We start from the raw sequence: 27,543 nt of genomic DNA, 5'->3' as shown, positions 1-27,543 counted from the left end.
AATCAAGAAGCATTAAACAGTATGATCATTGCATCTTCTCCTGGGGACAATAAAAGGCCACTCTAAAATGTGCAGTTTGATCACACAACACAATGCCACAGATGTCTCACGTTTTGAGTGAGCGCGCAGTTGGCATGCTGACTGCAGGAATGTCCACCAGAGCTGTTGCCAGAGAATTGAATGTTAATTTCTCTACCATAAATTGCCTCCAATGGCATTTTAGAGAATTTGGCAGTACGTCCAACCGGCCTCACAACCACAGACCACGTGTAACGAAGTCAGCCCAGGACCTCCACATCCGGCTTCTTCACCTGTGTGATCATCTGAGGGGTTGGAGAAGGGTGTGCTGAGGAGTATTTATGTCTGTAATAAAGCCCTTTTGTGGGGAAAACTAATTATGGTTGGCTGGGCCCACCCATGGCTGCGCCCCTACCTAGTCATGTGAAATCCAAAGATTATTTATTTATTTATATTGACTGATTTTCTTATATGAACTATAACTCAGTAAAAATCTTTGAAATTGTTGCATGTGGTGTTTATATTTTGGTTCAGTGTAGAATGATGATATCACTCAACAAAAAACTGGGGAAAAATTGGATTATCTCTCTTCCACACTCAAAAACTCACTGATGATTGCGGAACCTAAATAATGGGAACAATGTCTCCTCACGCGGTGAATAAACTGTGGAACGGTGTTGCCATGTTCGCGATTTTCCTGAATTTGGGCTACTTTGAAAACTATGTCGCGGGTGAAATGTATTGGTTGCGGATTTTTTGGCTATTTCTAAGTTGCACCACGGCCGCCAAGGCATTTCTCTTAAAAATATATATTTCACTGTGACCAGCTCCTCAGTAGTGGTAAGGGTCGGAGAGGAGGAGGAGGTGTGTGTGTGTGTGTGTGTGTGTGTGTGTGTGTGTGTGTGTGTGTGTGTGTGTGTGTGTGTGTGTGTGTGTGTGTGTGTGTGTGTGTGTGTGTGTGTGTGTGTGTGTGTGTGTGTGTGTGTTGATAGAGCAAAGCACAGCACTACAGTTATTGGCTGAGTCAAGTGAGAGAGGAGAGAGAGCCGCACGAGCGCACGTGTGACAACTTTTTTACCAGTTGTAGGTAGGCTATTTAGATTATAGAAACACCTATTTCCTCATATTTTTTCCATTAAACATATTAATACTGTAGAAGTGATGCACATCAAGAAATAATAGAGACAAAGCACTGGAAAACGACTTTGGGCGCACTAGAGCGCATTACATGAATCCCTTGGAGATGGTTTAAATTGCATTCTAATGTTGACTGCTTAATTAAAGAAACTGTATCAAGCGGTGCTTTATGCTCAGTTCTTGAGTCTCGGGGGCTGCCAGAGTGGACATTGGAAATGGAAGTTGTGGAACTCCCTCGCGTTGTTCTTTTTATGGGGAAAAGTCCTCAATGAAACTGACATTAGGCTAAAAGTGAATAATTATACATTTGCCTCTGTTAGCCCTCAAGTAGCCTATTAATGTATATGTCATTGTAGGCTCCCACTTGATACAATAAATATGTTGAAATTACGATATTAATGGAGTCATTGCAAGTCAATTTGTGTCACTTGTGTAGCCTACCTGGAGCTGGCAAACCAATGTAATAAATAGCCTATTACTTGGTGTAGCCTTGTGTTATTATGAACGCGTTAGATTGACGGTAACAGTAGTCAGATTAGGCTACAGATAAAACGAATTCAAAAAAAGAAACACTGGCTGTTGACAAGCATATTCATTTCATAAATATATTATTAATATTTCATTCAGTGATTTAAATTATGACCCCATCTTCAGTAGCCTATTCCAGTAAGCTATTGGCGAAACAAGCACTTCGTATTGCGAAATCGCCTCGCTTTTCATGTTGAATAAATTAGTCTGTTCATTTGAGCTAAGCAAGCTGCTAAATCGTTCAGTTTACATCTAATCTAGGCTACTGTAGACTATCTGAAATGAGATGTAGGTCTATCAGGGGCTATAGGCTACCTGCCTTTATCTAAGCAAACTATGGAAACATTTTATTAGAATCATAAACCCAGATTTTAGACTGTAGCCTATGTCTATTGAAATGACAAGTCAATCTCGCAAATGGGCCATTTATAACCGTTTGTAGTCTTAACATCTGGCACATAACAACAACACAATTAAAAATAGTGTTTTACGTTCATCCAAGTGTTTCTTGCTCAGAGATTGCGAGATCCTCTGTCAACCTTTCATCACTCAAACTCTGCTGTCGGATTTATCTATAGTTATGCACATGCGCAAAGGGTTTATTTGTTTGGCCCAACATGATCCAAGCACACAAAGGCAGTCGTGATGAGTGCACGACAAAACCTATTCCCCCGCAGGAGACTGAAAATATTTGGCATGGGTCCTCAGATCCTCAAAGCATCCTGACGGGTTGCATCACTGCCTGGTACGGCAACTGCTTGGCCTCCGACCGCAAAGCACTACAGAGGGTAGTGCGTACGGCCCAGTATATATATATATATATATATTTGTAATAATGACAATTACAACAATACTGAATGAACAATGAACACTTTTATTTTAACTTAATATAATACATCAATGAAATCAATTTAGTTTAAAATAAATAATGAAACATGTTCAATTTGGTTAAACATAATGCAAAACAAAGTGTTGGAGAAGAAAGTAAAAGTGCAATATGTGCCATGTAAAAAAGCTAACGTTTAAGTTCCTTGCTCAGAACATGAGAACATATGAAAGCTGGTGGTTCCTTTTAACATGAGTCTTCAATATTCCCAGGTAAGAAGTTTTAGGTTGAGGTTATTATAGAACTATTTCTCTATACCATGTGTATTTCATATACCTTTGACTATTGGATGTTCTAATAGGTACTTTAGTATTGCCAGCCTAATCTCGGGAGTTGATAGGCTTGAAGTCATAAACAGCGCATGCGAAGAGCTGCTGGCAAACGCAGTAAAGTGCTGTTTGAATGAATGCTTACGAGCCTGCTGCTGCCTACCACCGCTCAGTCAGACTGCTCTATCAAATCATAGACTTAATTATAATATAATAAACACACAGAAATACGAGCCTTAGGTCATTAATATGGTCAAATCCGGAAACTATCATTTTGAAAACAAAAGGTTTAATTCTTTCAGTGAAATACGGAACCGTTACGTATTTTATCTAACGGGTGGCGTCCATAAGTCTAAATATTCCTGTTATATTGCACAACCTTCAATGTTATGTCATAATTACGTAAAATTCTAGCAAATTAGTTCGCAATGAACCAGGCGGCCCAAACTGTTGCATATACCCTGACTGCGTGCAATGAACGCAAGAGAAGTGACACAATTTCCCTAGTTTAATATTGCCTGCTAACATGAATTTCTTTTAACTAAATATGCAGGTTTAAAAAAATATACTTCTGTGTATTGATTTTAAGAAAGGCATTGATGTTTATGGTTAGGTACATTCGTGCAACGATTGTGCTTTTTTTCGCAAATACGCTGTTGTAAATCATCCCCCGTTTGACGAAGTTGGCTGTCTTTGTTAGGAAGAAATGGTCTTCACACAGTTCGCAACGAGCAAGGCAGCCCAAACTGCTGCATATACCCTGACTCTGTTGCACAGAACGCAAGAGAAGTGACACAATTTCCCTAGTTAAAAGAAATTCATGTTAGCAGGCAATATTAACTAAATATGCAGGTTTAAAAATATATACTTGTGTATTGATTTTAAGAAAGGCGTTGATGTTTATGTTTAGGTACACATTGGTGCAACGACAGTGCTTTTTTCGTGAATGCGCTTGTTAAATCATCACCCGTTTGGCGAAGTAGGCTGTGATTCAATGATAAATTAACAGGCATCGCATCGATTATATGCAACGCAGGACAAGCTAGATTAACTAGTAATATCATCAACCATGTGTAGTTAACTAGTGATTATGTTAAGATTGATTGTTTTTTATAAGATACGTTTAATGCTAGCTAGCACCTTACCTTGGCTCCTTGCTGCACTCGCATAACAGGTAGTCAGCCTGCCACGCAGTCTCCTCGTGGAGTGCAATGTAATCGGCCATGATCAGGGTCCAAAAATGCAGATTACCGATTGTTATGAAAACTTGAAATCGGCCCTAATTATTCGCCCATTCCGATTATTCAGTCAACCTCTAGTATTTGGATGTGTAAGACTTGATATCAGAAGAGTTACAGGGTGTGAAAAGTGGTGGTGTCCCATCCTTTCAGGTTGTTGGCCTGAGGTAGGACTAAATAGATTTAAATAGTGGAGTAGGGTGATGTTATTTTTTTGTTAGTGTAGTGTTAGATTGGAGGGTATTTTTTTAAATTTATTTTGTTATTTATTCAAGCAAAGTATAATGGAGTTGTACTCCAGTCTAGTAGGTGGCGGTAATGTAACATTTATTGGCTGCCAACCGCTGTTAAACCTCATCGAAGAAGTATTGGGCTAGAAATTTAAGCTTGACCTGGCAACCCTGCTGTGGAACTACTTACTTCCTCTCAGTCCCAACATGCGCCATTGAAAATAAACGTAGCCGAAGTTTCACGGCATTCATTGTTCAAGTCCTTCTTATTTCTGTAATTTGTTGGTCAGGAAATAACAATGGAGACGATTTTAGAACAACAACGTCGCTACCATGAGGAGAAGGAAAGGCTGTTGGATGCCAAAACTAAGGAAATGATGCATAAGAAAACCACGGTATGAGTTACATCAACGCTAATGCTATTTAATGCTAATGAAGACGTTCATTGATTCAAGTATTAAACAAAATCAGATAAGCTAACGTTATTTCTGGGAATAGTAACTTATGTGTTATGATTTTGTTTATTTGTGGCTAACTTACCAGCTACAATTTCTGACAGCTATTGTATTCAGTTAGCTGCATTAGATATAAGGCTAGTTTGTTAGCTAGCGTTTGTTAACTGGTCCAGTTTCTGGCTTTGCCATCAAACGTTAGTTCCTATTTATGGGTTTTTCTTCTCAAACAGTTACGCGAACAAATAAACTCAGACCATCGAACAAGAGCAATGTTGGATGTGAGTATTCTATGTGATATTGAAACATCACAACAGTAAATAACAAGTTGGACCTGTATTTTCATATTCACTTGTATTGTGGCTAATAGCCTACTTGTCAAGGACATGCATGATGTGACAGTATTTTTTTGATAACAAGCTTTGTCATCCTTTCAGAGATACATGGATGTGAGCTCAACTGTCAGGGAAGCATATGAAGACAAAGATGGGTAAGTGTGTGTATATGTAATGTGTTTGTTTCAAGCGCTCATGCATGATCAGCTTTGTTATGCAGAGTAAATCAGAGGTGTAATATTGTTGCTTTCTCTATCCACAGAATGAGGAAGGATGAACTGAACGCCATCTCAGGACCAAATGAGTTTGCAGAGTTCTACAACAGACTAAAACAGATCAAGGAGTTCCACAGGAAGCATCCTAATGAGGTCCTCTTTTTTTTTATCAGCTCCTTCCTGTCTGGCCTAGCTGTACACTGAATAAATCATCCCAGAAGTACACAGAGGGTACAAAACATTAAGAACACCGGCTCTTTCCATGACATACACATACATTGATGTCACTTTTTAAAACCCCTTCAGTCTGTGTAGATGAAGGGGAGGAGGCAGGTTAAAGAAGGATTTTTAAGCATTGAGACATGGCTTGTGTATGTGTGCCACTCAGAGGGTGAATGGGCAAGACAAAAGATTTAAGTGCCTTTGAACAGGGTATGGCAGTAGGTGCAGGGTGCACTGGTTTGTGTCAAAACTGCAACGCTACTGGGTTTTTCACGCGTAACAGTTTCCCGTTTGTATCAAGAATGGTCCACCAGCCAACTTGACACAACTGTGGGAAGCGTCGGCGTCCCTGTGGAACGCTTTTGACACCTTGGGGGGTTAATGTTTTGTACACTTTGTAGGGGGGTAGGTGTTTTTAATGTTTTGTACACTCGGTGTATATCTTCTATAAAAAAAATTAAAAAAAGTAGTTCCAGACACAGATATGTTTTTAAAGGGGCAACCTGAAGTTAAAACAATTACACTTACCCCGCCACTGTTTTGGTAAAATGCTGAGGGATGGAGCAGGAGAAATGTAACCACTCAAATTCATAGACAGAGCTAGGACTGACCATCCATGATATCAAAGTATAGTTTGAGATGTTTTGAGGCTATACACTAGTGTTTGTTAACAAATATGTTGTTTATAAAATAAAAAAATAGAGTAAAACAAACGTATATTTTGAATTCAGTTGGGGTATGACAGTTGAACTAAGCACATGCGGCATTTATAAGTTATTCTTCCAGAATCAATCAATGGGTTTATGTAATTCATTTGAAAGTCCACAAATAGATACACCAATTGCACATTGCCCCTTTAAATAACTATTATATAATTCAATATGTCTCAGGATTCTATATGTCATTCTACAGTCCAGGTCTACGGGGGGGAGGGGGGGGGGCAATTTGTCTTATTGCATGTTCCACAATAATTGTCTGAAACCAACTCTTGAACCGAAGTTTAGGTCAACCAACCTTCATCAGGGTTTAGCATGTCTGCTGCTCTGGCTAAATCTGTATGTTGCTGTTTCAGATCTGTGTGCCCATGTCTGTGGAGTTTGACGAGCTGGTCAAGGCTAGAGAGAACCCAACTGAAGAAACACAGAGTGAGCTTTCTACAGTATGGTGGTGAAATCATTGTCTCACACTGTGTAGGTGTTAATGTAATGATTTATGTGGTCTTTCCCCAGACATGGTGGAGTTCAGTGATGAGGAAGCTTACGGACGCTACCTGGATCTTCATGACTGCTATCGGAAGTTCGTCAACCTGAAAGGTGCAGAGGTAAGCTGTCCACTCTTTGAACTCTAAATACTCTTCATCCTAGTCTAATGTAAAACTATACTAAAGCCTAACCTTCTGGCCTTTGTTTCAGAAACTGGAGTACATCAGCTACCTTTCCTCATTCGACCAGCTGTTTGATGTCTCCAAGGACAGAAAGAATGCTGAATACAAAAAGTAAGCATATTTAACAATTTGCTTTATTGTACAGATCTTTTCTTTGTGATTGCACTGTAAATGCACTAAATGTATTCCTATAGAATTGTAGTACCTTATATTCATTTGTTTGAAGTTCTCCTCCGCATGTTTTTCCATCAGGCTGTTTCACACCTGTGTTCGATGTTATACAGGTACTTAGAGATGCTACTGGAGTACCTTCAGGACTACACAGAGAGAGTCAAACCTCTGCTGGACCAGAATGATCTCTACGGCAAGATCCTGGGAGAGTTTGAGAAGAAGTGGGAGATGGGGACCTTCCCTGGCTGGCCAGTGAGTGTCCAAGATGGGGAAGAGGACTACTATAGTGATGGTCTATATGGGAGTTTCACATTTTTATTCTCTTCCTCTGTTATAGAAAGAGACGAGCAGTGCTCTGACCCACGCCGGAGCTCATCTAGACCTTTCTGCTTTCTCCTCTTGGGAGGAGTTGGCTTCCCTGGGTCTGGACAGGTTGAAGTCTGCCCTTATGGCCCTGGGCCTGAAATGTGGAGGGTAAGCAATAAGCATGCTTTTCTGTGGCTGGGAGGAGGTCTATGGACTTACATTAAACTTGGAATACTGTAATAACAGTTGTAATTAGACTAGGAGTATAGATCTACGGTCTACTGATGACTAATATTGGACTGGGTGACTGATGTAAGGTTGCTAAATGGGTGTATATGGCTAATGTGTATGTGACCCCACAGAACCCTTGAAGAGAGAGCTCAGAGGCTGTTTAGCACCAAAGGAAAATCCCTGGAATCTCTGGATCCCTCCTTGTTTGCCAAGAACCCGAAGTCCAAGGGACCCAAGAAGTATGTGATTGTCAGTTGAACATTTGCATGTTTTATGTTTTTCTGCACCTGATAGCATGTTCTAGCCGTGTTATTGACCATTCCAATCTCTCTGCAGAGACACAGAGCGTAACAAAGAAGTCGCCTTCCTGGAGTCTCAGGTTTATGAGTATGTGGAAATCTTGGGGGTAAGTAAAAGATGCCAAGGATGACTCCTTTATAGAACAAGAAGGCCTGCACACTGTTAAAGCTCCCAATTCACCGCTTTATTGACAACGCTTGCATCCGGTCACCTGACAAAATCCGTTTCTGATCGAAACGTTGTCAATAAAGTGGTGAATTGGGAGCTTTAACAGTGTGCAGGCCTTCTTGTTCTATACTAGTGTTCTTTATTAGCCCAGCACCTATGTTTTTAGTCGTATTTAATGAATGTCTTTAGTTCTGAGTCCCGGTCATACAATAGGTGTGTGTTACTCACAATAACCACACAAACATCTGTTAACAGTTCCATCTGATTGTCTATGGCCCTGTAGGAGCAGAGGCAGCTGACCCATGAGAACGTGCAGAGGAAGCAGGCCCGGACAGGAGAAGAGCGAGAGGAGGAAGAGGAGGAGCAGCTCAGTGAGAGTGAGAGTGAAGATGAGGACAACGAGATAATCTACAACCCCAAGAACCTGCCTCTCGGCTGGGATGGAAAGGTTTGGAGTTGGGCCCTGACATCAGACCTGTGTACTAGCTGTGTTAAAGCTCTGCAATACTAATGAAATACAAATTGTTTTATTAATAATAGTGTTATTTATTCAGACTTCATTGTACAGCGGTTGCACGCCACCACGCTAACCTCGTTTTTAATTGTTCTAGCCCATTCCATACTGGCTGTACAAACTCCATGGCCTGAACATCAACTATAACTGTGAGATCTGTGGAAACTACACGTACAGAGGACCCAAGGCCTTCCAGAGGCACTTTGCAGTACGTTCAGATTTCTTTTCAACATTATTCGTTGAATTATTTGCGTATTGTTATTACAATGTCATATTAGGTTATTACAGTGTTATATCAATGCCCTCCTTTCGTTTGTATATGTGCATAAGTGAAACTGCAGAGGATTCGATTTTAGAACGGGACTAATTCTGTTCTCAGCTGATAAGAGCGTGTTGACCATGGTTAGTTAATATTACTGCTAGATAATATGTTGTCGCCTGTTGTCTCCTCCCCTTAGGAGTGGCGTCACGCCCATGGCATGCGCTGCCTGGGAATCCCCAACACGGCTCACTTTGCCAACGTCACCCAGATCGAGGACGCTGTCTCTCGTAAGTTGTTCTGTTACAGCCCTGTTAGAGGCTGAGGCAGATGACAAGTGAAAAGAATGAGTGTTGTTATTTGGGTTGAATAGAATAGTCATGTTAGAGAGAAGTGTTACCAGACCAATAAATATTTTCCGGTGTAGTTGGACATCCAGATTGCCCTCGCAAAAAGGTTTCTGACCGCAAGGGTCTTTCCTGGTTAAATAAATAATGAAAAATGACTGGTCATTCAGTCCAAGTTCTGGATAATAATAGTGTATTTTTAACCCAGTATGGTCAAAGCTGAAGTCACAGAAGGCATCAGAGCGGTGGCAACCAGATACAGAGGAGGAGTACGAGGACTCCAGTGGAAACGTGGTGAACAAGAAGACCTACGAGGACCTGAAGAGACAGGGTCTGCTGTAGAGAGGAGACCGACAAAGACTTGGAAACCTTGAAGCGCAACGTGATGCCCAACTCTTTTCTTCTTTTTCTGGCCTTTGACCCTTGACCTTTTCATTTATACTTTTCATTTACAAGTTGTGATGTTTTTATTCTTTCCTTCCTTTGACAACCATTTTGAAATGAAACAGCCATTGATTCTAATAATAAATGAGTACTATTTGCCACCATTTATTTCTGAGTTGTAAGTTGTTGTTTTTTTAGAAAGCAATTGTAATGTCTTAAGTTGTTTAAGGAGTCACCTGAACCACTGTCCATTCCCTTATGGATGATTACACATTTTTGTAATGCAAGAACCCTCCCATTGTCAGGTGATGGACAGTCCCTTTAAAGGGAGTGTACTAGAGGGGAGTCTACAGATATCTTCACACTTGCTCACCGATTCCTCTGTTTGCCTGGTAAGGAAAATTCACCTTTATTTACTAATTCATACATTTCTTAAAACGTTGAAGAGGCTTTCTCAGCTTAGCAGTATTTTTGGCATTAAACAAATAAGACACTTGTGCTGTATTTGAGTGAGCTGTTAATGATTTAAATATTGTTCTTTCATGTAGCATGAAAGATACTCAAGTCAATGCAAATTGACTTACAGTATCAGTTTGCCAATATGAGTACAGTTGAGGGAAGAAATGTCTGAATATTGCTAAAATAATGTTGGATTTGGTCTGTTTATCCATAATATACACCATCCAACAGTCATCGGAACTGGTCATATATAAACAGGGATATGGGTACGATGGTGTTTAATTGTTTACCACTAATTCACATGACCACATTACCAGTCTCCAGGCTGCACCCATTAAAAGTAATTGAGAGAGGAGATTCGCATTTCCTTAGGTGATGCGTTGAGATGGAAGTTCTGGCTCGTGGTCTTGGCTAAGTGTATCCTGAGGGGATCATAAAGCTACCACGGTGTGTTCTACGAGTACTCCTGGACCCCAGGGACAACACTAACTAGATGGATTTATAACGTGTTTAAATTGATGGAATATTCCTCTCATCAACATAACAATGCCCACGCCATCACATGACTGAGAATCTGAAACGTTCACTAATTAACACACCTGTTTGTATGGGCTATGTTTGTACTGGGACCCAGGCTACACTTTTGCAGGTTAATTCTCCACACATCTGCTGCTGGGGGAAGTAAGCTAAGAATGTTTTTGAAACAGGACTGCAGAGGTATCCTCATCACCTAATCAATATCAGTAGTCCAGTAAATATCAGTTGGTTTTATACAAAAGAATGACAGAGCTGACCTTGATTAGCATTTTGATTTGACCATTTCAATGCAGGAGTCCTTGGTCTTTCCGGTGCTCAAAGGAGATATGTTGTATTTGTTCTTGGTAAGATTACGACATCTCTGATTTGTATTAGCTGATTATCCCTGATTGTTTTAATAGCTGATAGATTTAATAAGCTTTGATTAACTCATTGATTATTAATTCATTATCATTTAGTGCTTTTGAATCTAACCGTTAAGAAAACTGTGGGAGACCAACTCCCAACTTCCACAAATGACCCCAAGATGACTGAAGCTCAAACCACCCAACCCACCACAACCATCAGCAAACTGTATCCTATATGCACAACCAGGTCAAAGACTGAAAACAGCCAAACCATTCACATCACCACTGTCCCTCCAGGAAGAGACTACTACAATACAGAGCGCAACAAAGAAGTCTTCCCTACATCCCAGACTGGGGGAGAATACACCAGAGCTCAAGATTACATTACAAACATCTCTACACTCAAGACTGAAAGAAACGACACAGAAGATGATATTAACGTCACGTCTCCTTTCAAGAATGAAATAGTGAACTATAATGATGTCATACCAGCATCTCAGACCAATGGAAACCATACTCAAGATGAGGGCAAGGATGTTGATGACCAAGGCTCCATTGCCTCCGATATGACCCAAACTGAGAACTATAATATCACCACAGAGCCTACCACTACAGCTACTGCAAGATCCACCATGTCCACAATGGGAGGCATGACTGTAAATGCTGCTTTAACTGGGAAGAAGGTACTAGACGTTTCTTGCAAATTAATGCAAAATGCTGGAAATTTTGGCAGAAATGTCAACTTTTCAAAATGCATTATAAATTATAATTTACTCTCCTTCACAGATGAGGTCTTGTAAAATCTTTAGCTGCATCGGCATAACATGCTACAAACATATGAAGGCCATGGAGGAGTTGTGTGAGGAGGGTATGGACTTCTGTGAGGTAAGAAGAGACCCATTCCTGTTGTGGCTTTCTAACAAATGTCTTTACGATGCAATGTCAACTCAATGGGCTTGGTTATCAACATGTCAGTTCATCTGAATCTTAATTGTTCAAGGATGAAGTGTTGTTTTGTTAATTATGATGATTCTTCTACTCCTGATGGTGATGATCACAATGATGATATTGATGATGATAAATACAGCTTATACACCATCCCACAGCTCAAGAAAGCCTCAAGCCAGGTCACCTGGAATACATACGTGGCGGTGTGGAGTGCTGGATGCGCCATAGACTGCAGACAGAGCACTAAGTGTGGTCCCTTCAGCTCGTACCAATGCCACAATGAGTGTTGTGTGGCTGGGTCTGTCTCCTGTCTCAGACTGGATGGTTCTCTCAACATGCCTGTCAACTCTGCCTGCTGTGGCCTGGGGAGTCTCTCCCTCCTGGCTCTGAGTGTAACCTCTCTACTGGGCAATCTACTCAACACTCGCTAATCTACTAACCTTCCTGTGACATTAGACTCACTTTAGAATACAGAGGGTTTAGTATGGATCGACTAAATGCATATTTCAGTTTTGTTATATCCACTGCTTGGGCATCATTAGTTCTTTCATGTTTTCTTCATCTGTGAATGCAAGCTCTCGTGAAAATAAAACAGTTTTCCAGCTTTATGTTGTTCTTAAATAACACATCCCAACCTCTAGTCAGTCTAGTGGATCCAGTCATGGCTTTGAGTGTGCTGTTCTTCTGTGGGCGTTACTGCCAGAGGATACATAGGCCTACAATGAACCCGCTATGGACCAATTACCGTTCACAATGATTTTAACTCAGACAATTAGACTCATACCTCAACTATGTTATGCCTCAACCATGTTGATCATTATATTTCTAGGAATTTCATCAAGATTGTATCACTGTCAGGTTTACAAAAATAGGTATTTCAGATGGTGTGCAGTGTAGCTTTGACTTAACCTCTAAAGCCAATTAGACTAGTGTTCAGCAATAATTACTCTTCACAAGATGGCGCTATAGCACAGTTATATCCAGGAGCTATAGCGTATACATGTTTCTGCCAAAACAATAGAAACGGTTGAGTAAATAAGGGATACAAAATATGTTGAAAGCAGGTGCGATTCCTGGGTTAATTAAGCAATTAACATCCCATCTTACTTTGGGTCATGTATAAATTACTGGGCAGGCCATTATTTTGGCTACAATGGCTATGCCACCGGCCATAGGATGACAATGCCCACATCCACAGGGCACGAGTAGTCACTGAATGGTTGATGAGCATGAAAACGATGTAAACCATACGCCATGACCGTCTCAGTCATCAGATCTCAACCTCATGCCACCGTGCATTGAAATTGCTCTGGCTCGTGTTGGCCCATGTTGGTGTTTCCTTTATTTTGGCAGTTACCGGTCGTTTACTTCACGGATGAGTGAGTTGATTCTGGGCGGAAAGAGGAAGCTGGTTAAATAGGCTGCTAGGGTGACTACGATGTAGCAACACTGTAACAACGGAGGAATCGGGTTTGAAACAGAGTTAATTAACAAAACGGAAGACATTTTATAAAGACAAACGACTTCTAGTAGTTATTTTTGACTGCATTTACGTGGTGAACTTTCAAAACTGTGAGTAACTAGGGATTGTTATTGAAACGTGCCAACATTTCTGTGCTGCGTCTGCTGAATCAGTGCTTCTCATAGCAACAAGTAAAATAGTTTTGATGATGGCCTAAACTCGCCGAGGAATGCCAAGATTGTAGTTGACTTTGTATTAGGCTACTGTAGTTTCAAACCGTTTAACCAATAGTCCGTTAATCTCATTAATCTCAACAAAATTAAATGCATTTGTAGCTGCTGTTGTGATAGCCTACTGTTACTTGATACATTTTCTAACCCTCTACTTCTCCTTTCAATGGCAACCCAGTGAGTGTGACACCTTTGTTACCATGTATGAGGATGAATGAGACTATGCTCTTTGTGGAGGAAGAAGAGGTGGACAAGACAAATCAGCAGGTTGAAGAGGACAATGTCTCCAGGAAGATGGTTACTGTCGACTGGGACCAATGGGACAAGCTACTGCTGCCCTCTACACTGGACTCCGGTGTGCACAGTCTGGACACAGTGTATGACAGAACCACTGTGATGATTGAACAAGACCCAGTGGGTTCTAGAACTGACAATAGAGGAGGAAGAGGACCTGATGATGTACCTACATGAGGGATGTGAGACGGAGGGTCGTGGAGGTCTGGAAGACCACTGGCAGGCCATGTCACAGGGGTACATCCACCACACCATCTCCCAGGACCAGATCCAGTTCACCATCAACCCTGGTTCCACACCCATGCCCCGGCACATCCAGGGGGCCACCATCACACTGCACTCGGAGTGCCCAGATACCCACCACAGCGAGGTAAGCCTTGATATCCAAAGACCTGAAGACTTGTGTTAGCTCCTTGAGCTAATGCCTGGGCTTTGACCCAGTGGGCTAATCCCTGGTTCAACCCCAGTCGGTCACATAAGCCTGTTTTGATATCTGAGCATGTTCTGTATTTATTTGGATATGTTGTCAGGAAAACTCACTACTGGTATTCTGGTTGTGAGGAGGAGAGGCATCATTACTCATTTACATACAAGGCATTTGCAAAGTATTCAGACCCTTTGACTTTTTCCGAATGTTACGTTACAGCATTATTCTAAAATTGATTTACTTTTAAAAATCTACCCTTAATCTACACACAATATCCCATAATGACAAAGCAAATACTGTTTTTTATAAATTTGAGCAAATTTATAAAAAATAAATAACGGAAATGACATTTACAAAAGTATTCCGACCCTTTACTCAGTACTTTGTTGAAGCCAAGACAGGGATTACAGTATTGAGTGTTCTTGCGTATGATGCTACAAGCTTGGCACACCTGTATTTGGGGAGTTTCTTCCATTCTTCTCTGCAGATCCTCTCAAGCTCTGTCAGGTTGGATGGAGAACGTTGCTGCACAGCTATTTTCATGTTTCTCCAGAGATGTTCGATTGTGATCAATTCCGGGCTCTGGCATTCAGATTCTTGTCCCGAAGCCACTGCTGCCTTGTCTTAGCTGTGTGCTTAGGTTCGTTGTCCTGTTGGAAGGTGAACCTTCGCCGCAGTCTGAGGTCCTGAGCACTCTAGAGAAGGTTTTCATCAATTATCTCGCTGTACTTTGCTCCGTTCATCTTTCCCTCACTCCTGACTAGTCTCTTAGTCCTTGCCGGTTAAAAACATCCCCACAGCATGATGCTGCCACTACCATGGTTCACCGTAGGGATGGTGCCAGGTTTCCTCCAAGCGTGACGCTTGGCATTCAGGCCAAAGAGTTCAATCTTGGTTTCATCAGACCAGAGAATCTTGTTTCTCATGGTTTGAGAGTCCTTTAGGTACCTTTTGGCAAACTCCAAGCGGGCTGTCATGTGCCTTTTACTGAGGCGTGGCTTCCGTCTGTCCACTCTACCACAAAGGCCTGATTGGTAGAGTGCTGCAGAGATGGTTGTCCTTCTGGAAGGTTCTCCCATCTCCACAGAGGAACTCTGGAGCTCTGTCAGAGTGACGTTCGGGTTCTTGGTGTCACGTTCAGACCTTAGTTCCTTTTTTATGTCTTTATTTTGGTTGGTCAGGGTGTGAGTTGGGGTGGGCATTCTATGTTCTATATTCTATGTTTTGTTCTATGTGTTGTATTTCTGTGTTTGGCCTGGTATGGTTCCCAATCAGAGGCAGCTGTCAATCGTTGTCTCTGAGAATCATATTTAGGTAGCCTGTTCCCACCTGTGTTGGTGGGTAGTTGTTTCCTGTTTTGTGTTTGTTTTCACCATTCAGGACTGTTTCGGTTTTCTTTGTCATTCACTTTGTTATTTTTGTATTTTTTTCGTGTTCTGTTATATTAAAGTAACATGGACACTTACCACGCTGCATTTTGGTCCGATCCTTCATATTCCTCATCTGAAGAAGAAGAAAATCGTGACAGAACTACCCCCCACAAGGAGCAGCGCGATCTGGAGAAATGGACATGGGAGGAGATATTGGACGGCAAGGGACCCTGGGCACAGGCTGGGGAATATCGCCGCCCCAAAGAAGAACTGGAGGCAGCTAAAGCTGAGCGGCGGCGATATGAGGTAAGGCAGCGCAACAGGCACGAGAGTCAGGCGATAGACCTGAGCCAACTCCCCGTGCTTACCGGAAGAAGCGCAGTACTTGGTCTGTGTGTTTGGTCTCCGGTACGCCATTTCGGCCCAGGGTATCCTGCGCCGGCTCTGCGTGCTGTCACTCCGGGGCGCTGGGAGGGTGCAGTGCGCCCTATGCCTGCGCTCCGCTCGTGCCGGGCGAATGTGGGCATTGAGCCTAAGGGAGAGGTGCGAGTGGTATGCAACAGATCTCCAGTGCTCCCCCACAGCCCGGTTCAACCTGTGCCTGCACTCTGGAGGGTTCGGGCTAAAGTAGTCATCCAGCCTGGAGGAGTGGTGCCAAGGCTGCGCACCAGAGCTCCAGTGCGCCCCCACAGCCCGGTCCATCCGGTGCCTCCTCCACGCACCAGGCCTCCTGTAGGTCTCCCCAGCCTGGTGGGTCCTGTGGCAGCCCCACGCACCCTGCTGTCTCTCCGTCTCCTCCCTCCATGTGCTCTCTCCAGTCCGGAGCCGCCCGTCAGTCCGGAGCTGCCAGAGCCGCCCGTCAGTCTGGAGCCGCCAGAGCCGCCGGCCTGTCCGGCGTTGCCGGAGTCTCCCTCTTATTCGGGGCCCACTGTAAGGGTTCCCAGTCGGCGGGGTGGGTCGCCACTCCAGAAGAAAATCGTGACACTTGGTCACCTCCCTGACCAAGGCCCTTCTCCCCCGATTGCTCAACTTAGCCTGGCGGCCAGCTCTAGGAAAATACTTGGTGGTTCTAAACTTCTTCCATTTAAGAATGATGGAGGCTACCATGTTCTTGGGGACCTTCAATGCAGCAGAAGTGTTTTGGTACCCTCCCAAGATCTGTGCCTTGACACAATCCTGCCTCGGAGTTCTACGGACAATTCTTTCGACCTCATGCACTGTCAAATGTGGGACCTTATATAGACAGGTGTGTGCCTTTCCAAATCATGTCCAATTAACTGAATTTACTACAGGTGAACTCAAATCAAGTTGTAACATCTCAAGGATGATCAATGGAAACAGAATGCACCTGATCTCAATTTAGATTCTCATAGCAAAGGGTCTGAATATTTATGCAAAAAGGTATTTCTGTTTTTTGTTTTTTTAAATAAATTAGCAACATTTTCTAAAAACATGTTTTTGCTTTGTCATTATGGGATATTTTGTATAGATTGATGACTATATTTATTTATTTATTTAATCCATTTTAGAATAAGGCTGTAACGTAACAAAATGTGGAAAAAGGGAAGGGTCTGAATACTTTCATAATGTACTGTATATTTTCTAATATCCCGGTCATGATGTCCTGAAGGATGTTACAAGGTTATAGATAGGCAGAGAGCCATTTTGTAGTCTTCTTTGAAATTACACTGAGTCGAGAGTGTAGGCCTCAACCCTTAGGGTGAACATGACATGGGGTTGGTCAGGCTTACACATGATGATCATATGATGTGTATTCTCAGTCTGTGAATAACTGAGACAGACCCATTTCAGCATTTCATATATACAGAAAAAAGGGTACCAAAAGGGTTCTTCGGCTGTCCCCATAGGAGAATACCAGGTAAACCCTTTTGTGGAAAGGGTCGTTCATGGATCCCAAAAGTGTTCTACCTGGAACCAAAAGGGCTATTCAAAGGGTTCTCCTATGGGAACAGCCAAAGCACCATTTTACTTTCTATATAGCGCCGTTCTAAGAGTGTATAACATGTGGAAGGGAGTAAGATGTCCCTGAGGTCATTCACATCATCATCACAGAGAAAATAAACCATGCTAGGTTAGCAGCAGCAGAACCATATTGTGTGAAGGCGACAAGCCAACTGTTATGATGAAGTCAGTGAGTGAGAGGAAGAGACAGGAGAGGAGATTGGTTTGGGGTGGTGAAATTGGGCCAGCCCGGGAGCTAGCTGTGAAGCTTCTGTTTTCCCTCATCATCCTCTCTCCCATCCAGAACCACAGTGTCATTATATTCAAGGTCTCTGCAGATGTAAAGATGAGATGATTTTCTCATGCTTTACAGCCTCTTGGTTCTCTTTCTGTGAAGTGAATTAGTTCTCATTCATAAATGTGCACTTCAATCTTCTCATACAAACCAATACAGCTGATTCATTTCCAGACTTGATGTATAGTAATGTTTGTGAAGTGTTACATACCGGTACTAAAAACACTTCCTACATGTTAAACTTATGTTTATGCATATGGTGGTGTTCCATCTTGTTGACATAGTTTATATAACGACCACAACTCTCTGCCTGTCTGTTCTGCAGGTGAAGCGTTACCAGTGTCTATACGAGGACTGTACTCGTACCTACAGCACAGCAGGGAACCTTCGGACCCACCAGAAGAGACACAGAGGAGAATACACGTTTGTCTGCAACCAGTTGGGCTGTGACAAGGCCTTCCTTACCTCCTACAGTCTGAAGATCCACGTCCGCGTTCACACCAAGGAGAAGCCCTTCGAGTGTGACCAACAGGGCTGTGAGAAGGCCTACAACACACTGTACAGGTAAGGGTTAGACCAGTGTTTTCCTTACCATTGACTAGGTGGGGCAGATACCACAACCTAGCATTTTTCTCCGCAGCATCTATTTAGTTCATATATTATTTACAGGCCCACTGGCACTGAAATTGTCAACTGAAGGAATCGCAGCCAAATTATTGTAGCGGATAGCCTTCCTGCCATGGGTCAAGACGTGTCACGTGATGATGTTTCATCAGTCATGAGTTGGGCACTCTCCTCACCCCCTGACCTCAAAGTTAATTTACACAGCTTAGTGGCCTTTGGTATGCTGACCCCAAGTCAAGCCACAACTCACAGTGTTGGTGTGTTGATCTGCAAACATCAGCCGTGTTTGTTTCTCTCTGTTGTGTTTGTGTTGATGTGCAGGCTGAAAGCCCACCAGAGACTTCACACAGGGAACACGTTTAACTGCGAGTCGGACGGATGCACCAAGTACTTCACCACTCTGAGTGACCTGAGGAAACACATCAGGACACACTCCAAGGAGAGGCCCTTCAGGTGAGCTCACAATGAATAGCTGAAGTACGCTGTGGGTTGAAAGGACTAACTAATTCATGAACAAATGAATGCTTGCACAAATGAATGAATAAATGAGCATGGTTACATGCACACAATAATGTGATTATTCTAGGTAGTCAGGTTAATATGATAGTTTGATTAAAAAGTTACATCCATTGCAAGAAAAACGATTTCCCTACATGGACACCTCTGAAATCAGGCTACTGATGGGACTTTTGATAAATGCTGAAAAACGGCAATCAAAATAAATGTTCTACCACAGTGACCATGTTATTTTTGAGAAGACTATTAGATTCTGAGTTCGGACATATCAAGTTTGTATGTGAAAACTATTTCTAAGATGCATACTTTCAGTTTTTCTGAACTCACTTCACTCGCACATATCAAATAAAGCACTGGAACATCGATTAAGCTGTTTACATTCCTAATAATTCTAAAGATTGCTCAGAAAACCAGGTGTTTTAATCGGCATATGCTTACTTTGATTATGACCGATTTAAGATAAGCAGAGTAAGGTATTTACATGACTAATGTCATACTCTATCAGATATGAAGGTAAGACCCAGATGCAGACCACGTCGAATAAACAGTAGTTTAATATTCCAACAGGGGCAGGCAATAGACAGGTCAAGGCAGGCAGGGGTCAGAAAACCAGAGGTGGGGCAACGGTACCGGACGGCAGTCGGGGTCAGGGTAAGGCAGAGGGGCTCGGAGTCAGGACAGGCAAGGGTCAAAACCAGGAGGGAGAGAAAAGAGAGACTGGAAAAAGCAGGAGCTGAGAGCAAAAACGCTGGTTGACTTGAACAAACAAGACGAACTGGCAACAGACAAACAGAGAACACAAGTATAAATACACAGGATAATGGGGCAGATGGGCGACATCTGGAGGGGGCTGGAAACAAGCACAAAGACAGGTGAAACAGATCAGGGTGTGACAATACTCTGCCATAATCGGTTTAATATTGCGTTATTAGTGTGCATGTAAACGTACTCAATGAACGCACAAATGAATAAACATAACTCGACTTAGTGTTGTTTTCTCCCCAGATGTGACCATCCTGGCTGTTACAAAGCGTTCACCTCTAGTGACCATCTCCAAACACACATCCTGGGACAAATAGGTGAAGGTGAGGTGGTGATACACAGCTAACTCCTTGAGCTCAAACCCTGTCTATTTTAAAATGAGACTAGGGAGTTGAAAACCCCTTTTTCCGGAGTTGGAGATAAAACAATACGTTCTAGCACGTCTTTCTTTCCTCCCCGCTACGTTTTATTGAGTGTTCTTAATGGGGTATGGCTTCCTCTGCTGAGTCAGATTCTCAAGACAGGTGTGTGTTGAAAACATCCAAGTTCATTTCAGCCCAGTAGATAGGCCTCAGCACTGCTCATCTCCCCAGCTTCTTATTGGCCCATTTATTCTCGCAACGCCCTGTCAGCGAATCCTGATGAGCCTATTTATCCACATCCAACAGAGTGCTGAGATCACACACACACACACACAAAACAGTCCCAAAGATCCGAAGCCGGTCCATCTAGCACTCCAGACAGGCTCAAACAAACACTCATATATCTGTAGGATTTCAAAATACTTTTTGAACCCAGGTCTGATTGCTGCTGTTGTGGTGGAGCTAATAATACTGCTGCTGTTGTGGTGGAGTTGTTAATACTACTGTTGTTGTGGTGGAGCTATTAATACTACTGCTGTTGTTTTTTTTATTTTTTTTTATTTAACCTTTATTTAACCAGGTAGGCAAATTGAGAACACGTTCTCATTTACAATTGCGACCTGGCCAAGATAAAGCAAAGCAGTTCGACACATACAACAACACATAGTTACACATGGAGTAAAAACAAACATATAGTCAATAATACAGTGAAAACTGCTCCACCACAACTGCTGTTGTGGTGGAGTTATTAATACTACTGCTGTTGTGGTGGAGTTATTAATACTACTGCTGTTGTGGTGGAGCTATTAATACTGCTGCTGTTGTGGTGGAGATATTAATACTGCTGCTGTTGTGGTGGAGATATTAATACTGCTGCTGTTGTGGTGGAGATATTAATACTACTGCTGTTGTGGTGGAGCTATTAATACTACTGCTGTTGTGGTGGAGTTATTAATACTTCTGCTGTTGTGGTGGTGGAGTTATTAATACTGCTGCTATTGTGGTGGAGCTATTAGTCCTGCTGCTGTTGTGGTGGAGTTATTAATACTGCTGCTGTTGTGGTGGAGATATTAATACTGCTGCTGTTGTGGTGGAGCTATTAATACTGCTGCTGTTGTGGTGGAGTTATTAATACTGCTGCTATTGTGGTGGAGTTATTAATTCTGCTGCTGTTGTGGTGGAGCTATTAATACTGCTGCTGTTGTGGTGGAGTTATTAATACTGCTGCTATTGTGGTGGAGTTATTAATTCTGCTGCTGTTGTGGTGGAGCTATTAGTCCTGCTGCTGTTGTGGTGGAGTTATTAATGCTGCTGCTGTTGTGGTGGAGCTATTAGTCCTGCTGCTGTTGTGGTGGAGTTATTAATACTGCTGCTATTGTGGTGGAGTTATTAATACTGCTGCTATTGTGGTGGAGCTATTGATACTGCTGCTGTTATGGTTTAGCCTCTAATACTGCTGCTGCAGGTTCCTCTGGGGCCCAGTTCTGCTCACTCACACACACACACACACACACACACACACACACACACACACGCGCACTTCTCACACTCCATTGTAACTATAACACTGTAATTTGTCTTTCTAGCCTGTTCCTCTGATACCAGAGAACCCAGTAGACTCTTCCTCCCTCTGAGGAGATGAGTCTCAGATGGGGTTTAGATCTATTACATGTGATCTGTGAATGCAACTCACATTGATGTCAGAGGCTGAGGAAACATTATCTCCTGCTTTTTGGGTTGGCTTCCCAGCGGGAGTTTCCATATGTATCCTGCAGAACTGCTTGTGTCTGTAGCCAGGACAACACTAGTGGCTTGAACCTCCTTGCCCCCCCCCCCCCAAAAGCACAGGCCTCAAGGCACTAAAGGCTACATCAGCATAAACTCATGTTATTAATGATCATTGTCGTTATGCATGGACTTGGATATTGCTGAGCGTATTTCTTTATCCTGCCCCTTCACCCATGAGGCTAAGAGTTATGGACTCAAATTACATTTCTTTCTCCAAGCCAGGACTATATCTCAAATTCTTATGGGTTGTAGCAATAGGGTTGGCTGCTGTATAAGAGAGACCTATAAAAATAATATCTGTATATATTATTTATTCTAGGCGAGCCACCCCTCCTTCAGGTGGACACAGATGGTGATAAGTCCCTAAGCTCCTCCAACAGTCCGAGGGACAACATCAAAGGTCACGACCCTGGACCATCAGCTGACATAATTCACAGCCACTCCCTCTCAGACGTGAGTCACCATGTGACTGAAAATGGCACTTACTAATGATGTTTTGACAATGACATATTTCATCTGTTTCTGTCTCACACGGTATGTGTCAAGACTTACTGATCAAATATCCATGCAATCGATAGATTTTCTCTGTATTTTCCTGTCTTTTTAAATCTGTTCTCAATATGCGGTGCTCTCTAATCATCTCTTATAATTAATCAATAATCATGTTTTGAAACACAGGATTTGAAACCTCGTTCCCCATGTCTCAGTGATATGAGCCTGATTTCCACTGATTCTCAGTTCAGAGAAAATAATGTAAGTCATTTTGTAACTCTTTTTTTTCCACGTTTTCAATATCACACACTGTCTGAATAAACATCCATGCTATATGTCTTAAAAAAAGACATACACTCACTGTCCAGTTTATTAGGTACACCACTCCGTTCACGAAAATGGATCGCTCCTACAGACAGTGAGTCACATGGCCGTGGCTTGCTATATAAAGCAGGCAGACAGGCATCGAGGCATTCAGTTACTGTTTGATTGAATGTTAGAATGGGCAAAACAAGTGACCTAAGCGACTTCGATCGTCGGTGACAGACGCGCCGGATTCAGTATCTCAGAAATGACCGGCCTCCTGGGCTTTTCACGCACAACAGTGTCTATGGTTTACCGAGAATGATGTGACAAACAAAAACATCCAGTCAGCGGCAGTCTTGTGGGCGAAAACAGCTCGTTGATGAGAGAGATCGAGCGGAGAATAGCAAGCTAAGAAGCGGGCCACAAACAGGAAAATAACGGCGCAGTACAACAGTGGTGTGCAGAACGGCATCTTGGAACGCACCACTCGTTGATCCTTCTATCAGCTAAAAACAAGAAGAAGCGGCTCCAGAGGGCATGCGATCACCAACACTGGACTATTGAGGAGTGGATAAACATTGTCTGGAACATGACAGTTTACTAGCGTGGCCTGTTCAGTCCTCACACCTCAGCCCAAATAGAACAGCTTTGGGATGAGATAGAACGGGCTGTTGGCAGCATGAATGTACCACCGTCCAATCTGCAGCAACTGCGTAATGCCATCATGTCAGCATGGTCCAACATCCCTGTGTAATATTTCTGACGCCTTGTAGAATGCCCCAAAGAATTCAGGCTGTTCGGGAGGAGAGGGGGGTCCGACCCGATACTAGATAAATGTACCTAATAAACTGACTGGTGAGTGTATATAGACAGTATACAGTTAGCTCTTTGCTATTGGCTATATAGATGCTATTAGAAACTACAGTCATGTCTCAGGGCTAATTGTATAGATGTATAAGTTGTGCATATTGTATGGTAAATGTAATAGATGGTAACTAAGACATGTGCTGTATATGTTTTGCCTGTTAGACTAACGTTACTCTGCTGTTGTCTTGTCCCTGTGTCAGTCTGATGCCCTGGACCTGGTGTTTGAGATGCTGTTTCAAGACAAGCCCCAGCCACAGGGTGAGCACTGTACTATGTTGTGGTGAACACCACCAGTGCTTTGTGGTCTAAATGCCTTGTCTCCTGTTAAGCCCTTAAAAACATTTATCTGTCCCCTATCTTATCCAGATGTGTCATCGGTGGCAGTGCCCTCGTGTAGTTTGGAGAACCCATCTCTAACCGCGGTGCTTCCAGAAGCATCTCACCCTTTCATTTCTACCTGTCCTGAACCCTCTGACTCTACCCCTAGTGAACCCCGTCCTGTACCCCAGCCCACCGCTCTCCTCACGCCTGGTGAACCCTGTCCAGTTCCTGTCTCTCTCATGATCAGTGATACACCTAACCATGAGGTGAATCCAGAACAGCCATCCAATCAGAGCCTACCACAACAACCTGCAGCATCCCTCCATTCCCAACCAGGCTCCACCCAGAGTGTACTACCACAGCCAACCACCACCCTCCATTCCCAACCAGGCTCCACCCAGAGTGTACTACCACAGCCAACCACCACCCTCCATTCCCAACCAGGCTCCACCCAGAGTGTACTACCACAGCCAACCACCACCCTTCATTCCCAACCAGGCTCCACCCAGAGTGTACTACCACAGCCAACCACCACCCTCCATTCCCAACCAGGCTCCACCCAGAGTGTACTACCACAGCCAACCACCACCCTCCATTCCCAACCAGGCTCCACCCAGAGTGTACTACCACAGCCAACCACCACCCTCCATTCCCAACCAGGCTCCACCCAGAGTGTACTACCACAGCCAGCTGCCATGTCCTCCATCTATTCTCAACCAGGCCCATACCCTCCACCCCTCAGCTCCTCCCTCCAGGCCCCACTAACACCCCTCTCCCTGGGGTTCTCTACTCCTCCTACGGTCCCTGCCCACAGTACCATCCAGCCCATCACCTTGTCCACTCAGAACCTCCAGTGGCTGCTGAACAGTGTCAATGACCCGAGGCTGCAGGACATGCAGACACAGCTATCCGTGAGTCATCATTAACAACTTACTAATTGGTTGTTATTATAATTATAACAAGTCAGGCCCATTATAAGTTATAAGCAGATAATACGTTTTTCTATTAGATGTTGGTCTAATAATAAAACATTCTTACATGTTTTTATCGGACAATTTTTTATGAATTGATAATTTGTTGTCATACGTTATTTGTGTCATTATTCTAGATGCTTTATTGAAACCTCCAAACCTGGAGGGTAGTAAAGCCAGCTAATTAGAATATGGAGATGGCCGCAGTCCAATCATTTGGTCTTTTAATTAAAATATGGAGAGGGTCGTCCAATCATTGGCCTGCTGGATCTCATCCAGTCCAACTGTTAAATGACCTTCAGTTGTTTTAATGAAACTTTTCCTCTGTTTAGCCACGAGGCATTGACATTCTGTTAGTTATATGCTGTACATGCTGCTCTCTTCTCTTGTTCTGTTGTATTTCAGCAACAACAAAGTGGCTCGACACTAGAGAAGCTCTATTTCACCACAGAAATACCAATGGGAGGGAACACAGGTAATTTATGGAGATTCATCTTTTGCTTCGTTATATTTACCGACATATGTCACCTCTGATGAATTTAGCTGTGGTTTTTACACGTATTCTACATGTTGATAATTTCAATGTATTTGGTCGCTATACATTAGCAGTTGCAGAGCTGTAGATGTTGTAATGCTAGCAACAAGACCGTATCTGTGAGGTACTGTACAATTTGTATGGATATATTGACTTTTAAAAATATTATTTGACATGCCCTCTGTCTTGTCTGCTAGGGACAGCTCTGCAGCAGATAGGCCTGAGTCTGCCTGTCATCGTAATTAGACAGGGAGAGTCATGCCAGTGTCGGTGCCCCTGCAGAGACGGCAGCACAGCATCAGACACAGAGAAACAGACTGGTGGCCAGTTCCATCAGTCCCAAGACCTATCAACCCAGGACCCACCCCCTCAGCCCCAGGTCCCACCCCCTCAGCCCCAGGTCCCACCACCCCAGCCCCAGGTCCCACCACCCCAGCCCCAGGTCCCACCACCCCAGCCCCAGGTCCCACCACCCCAGCCTACTCCAACATAGCAGCCTCAACCTCCACCTGTACATCCCCCATGAAAATTCAAGTCAACCTTTTTATTACTGGAGAAACTGTTCCTGTTCCTTATCAAACTGAGGTGTCTCTATGCACTGTGCTGTGTACTTAACTCTTTCTGTTGTTAATACCTCGTTCAAGATCAGGTCTCCATACCCTCCTCCATAACCTCAATCAATAGTAACCCAACCAACCCCAGACTAGTTGCTGAGGGTAGAAAGCAATCATGTGCTACATTTCAGTGTGGATCAGGTCAATTCTGGTAGTGGACTAGCGGTCTATTATGAATTGGGCTTGAACAGTGGCTGGCCGCTGAATGTAGTGTGGAAAACGGTTGACTAGAGCACAAATCCTCTGTAGCAACATTCCTTTTTACATTCAGTCCCACTGGAAACATTAAATGTGACATTTATTTCTGATGGCGCAGAAAGAAAAAGCCCTGTTGTTAAAACAGACTATCACTCCCCATGCAGTACTTAGCATTGCATTTTTTGCCAAATGTGTGTGGAATGCAAATTGTTATGGCATCGCGTGCGTCATGTATCCGTACCGTTTCATTCTGAACCTGCAAATGATCTCTGTGTATTCAAGGATGTCGAATAATGAGAGATGTAAGTAGCAAATGCTGCTCTAACAATACAGTGCAGTACATTTAGACACTAGCAAACTAACCTGGCAATGCAAAACTATTTGTTTTTTCTTGAACGTTTTCTTCAATGTTCACAATATAACTGTTTTTAACATGTCATTTTTGATGTGATGTCATCATCTATAACTGTTTTACTTACTGACATGTTGACCAGATGGACAGGTTAGCTGAGGTGTCTGCATCAGTCTCCCTGTGGAGCTCTGAAGAGTAACTGTTTTTTAATGTGCAAAAATCCACTTGATTGTGTCTCTTTGAATGTTCTGCATTATTGAACTAGCTTAATGGGCTTCCTGTTTTTAAGTGCTTTGGTTTGGAACTCTCTGAGTGGCAGAATTCCCTCGACGACATCCCCCCCCCGGCCAACCCTGCTGCCTGTAGATACATTTCCTCTCTCGCTGTATCTGTCTCTGTCTCTCGTGCCTTTCTTTTTTCTAGCGTATGGATTATGCTCCTTTAGAATCTGAACTGATAAACTTTGTTTCACCATTGTAGAATGAATATCAGTTTGGATTCCAGGCTAAGAGGATGCTAGTCGCAAGGAACAACAGGCTTTCTAAAACTAAATGACTTCCTTATTTACGCCCTCCTACTGTTTTGTCAGTCAATTCTATTTTCATACTTCTCTCTCTCTTTGATTCTCTGTCCCTTTCTCTTCTCGCTCGCTTTCTTCATCTCTCCCCTCTCAGTTCACTGCCCTTCTACGGTTGACATTCTGAGGTACGAATCAGGAAGCTATAATTGTATGAACGCATCATCTGATCTGTCACCTGGTACTAGAAAGATCGGTGATGATGAGTGTCGGGGCCGGCCGTCGCACGGTGCTGTGAAGCCTGACATTTCTAACCGCACCACGCCTGGTTGGTTAGTTGGTGTTAACGGCTAATGTGCTTGGGCAGTGTGGGTGTGGAGCAGGACAGAGACT

At 43.1% G+C, this 27,543-nt stretch overlaps 1 protein-coding gene and 1 pseudogene across 1 annotated transcript; both read left to right on the top strand.

Annotated features, from left to right (window-relative positions):
• Positions 1–4,481: 4,481 nt before the first annotated feature.
• On the top strand, positions 4,482–9,762 carry LOC129820051 (splicing factor 3A subunit 3). The gene is made up of 15 exons (XM_055876871.1): positions 4,482–4,701; positions 4,992–5,039; positions 5,196–5,248; positions 5,356–5,461; positions 6,603–6,675; positions 6,760–6,851; positions 6,943–7,025; positions 7,199–7,337; positions 7,423–7,559; positions 7,754–7,861; positions 7,959–8,028; positions 8,374–8,538; positions 8,702–8,812; positions 9,063–9,153; positions 9,419–9,762. Exons 1-15 carry the CDS (start codon positions 4,606–4,608, stop codon positions 9,550–9,552), a joined length of 1,506 nt encoding a protein of 501 aa, XP_055732846.1. The 5' UTR covers positions 4,482–4,605; the 3' UTR covers positions 9,553–9,762.
• A 90-nt stretch (positions 9,763–9,852) lies between these two features.
• LOC129820050 (metal regulatory transcription factor 1-like) lies at positions 9,853–27,185 on the top strand (annotated as a pseudogene).
• Positions 27,186–27,543: the final 358 nt, after the last annotated feature.

Source organism: Salvelinus fontinalis, chromosome 22 (assembly GCF_029448725.1).
Source record: "Salvelinus fontinalis isolate EN_2023a chromosome 22, ASM2944872v1, whole genome shotgun sequence".
Lineage (NCBI taxonomy): Eukaryota > Metazoa > Chordata > Actinopteri > Salmoniformes > Salmonidae > Salvelinus > Salvelinus fontinalis.
The sequence above is the reverse complement of the archived record's forward strand: the minus strand, read 5'-3'. Positions and strand labels throughout refer to the sequence as shown.

Coding starts and splice junctions, on each gene's coding strand:
- LOC129820051 (XM_055876871.1), top strand. CDS start 4,606: ATGGAGACGATTTTAGAACAACAACGTCGCTACCATGAGGAGAAGGAA. Junction 7,560..7,753: donor CTGGGCCTGAAATGTGGAGG/GTAAGCAATAAG, acceptor GTGACCCCACAG/AACCCTTGAAGAGAGAGCTC. Junction 7,862..7,958: donor AAGTCCAAGGGACCCAAGAA/GTATGTGATTGT, acceptor ATCTCTCTGCAG/AGACACAGAGCGTAACAAAG.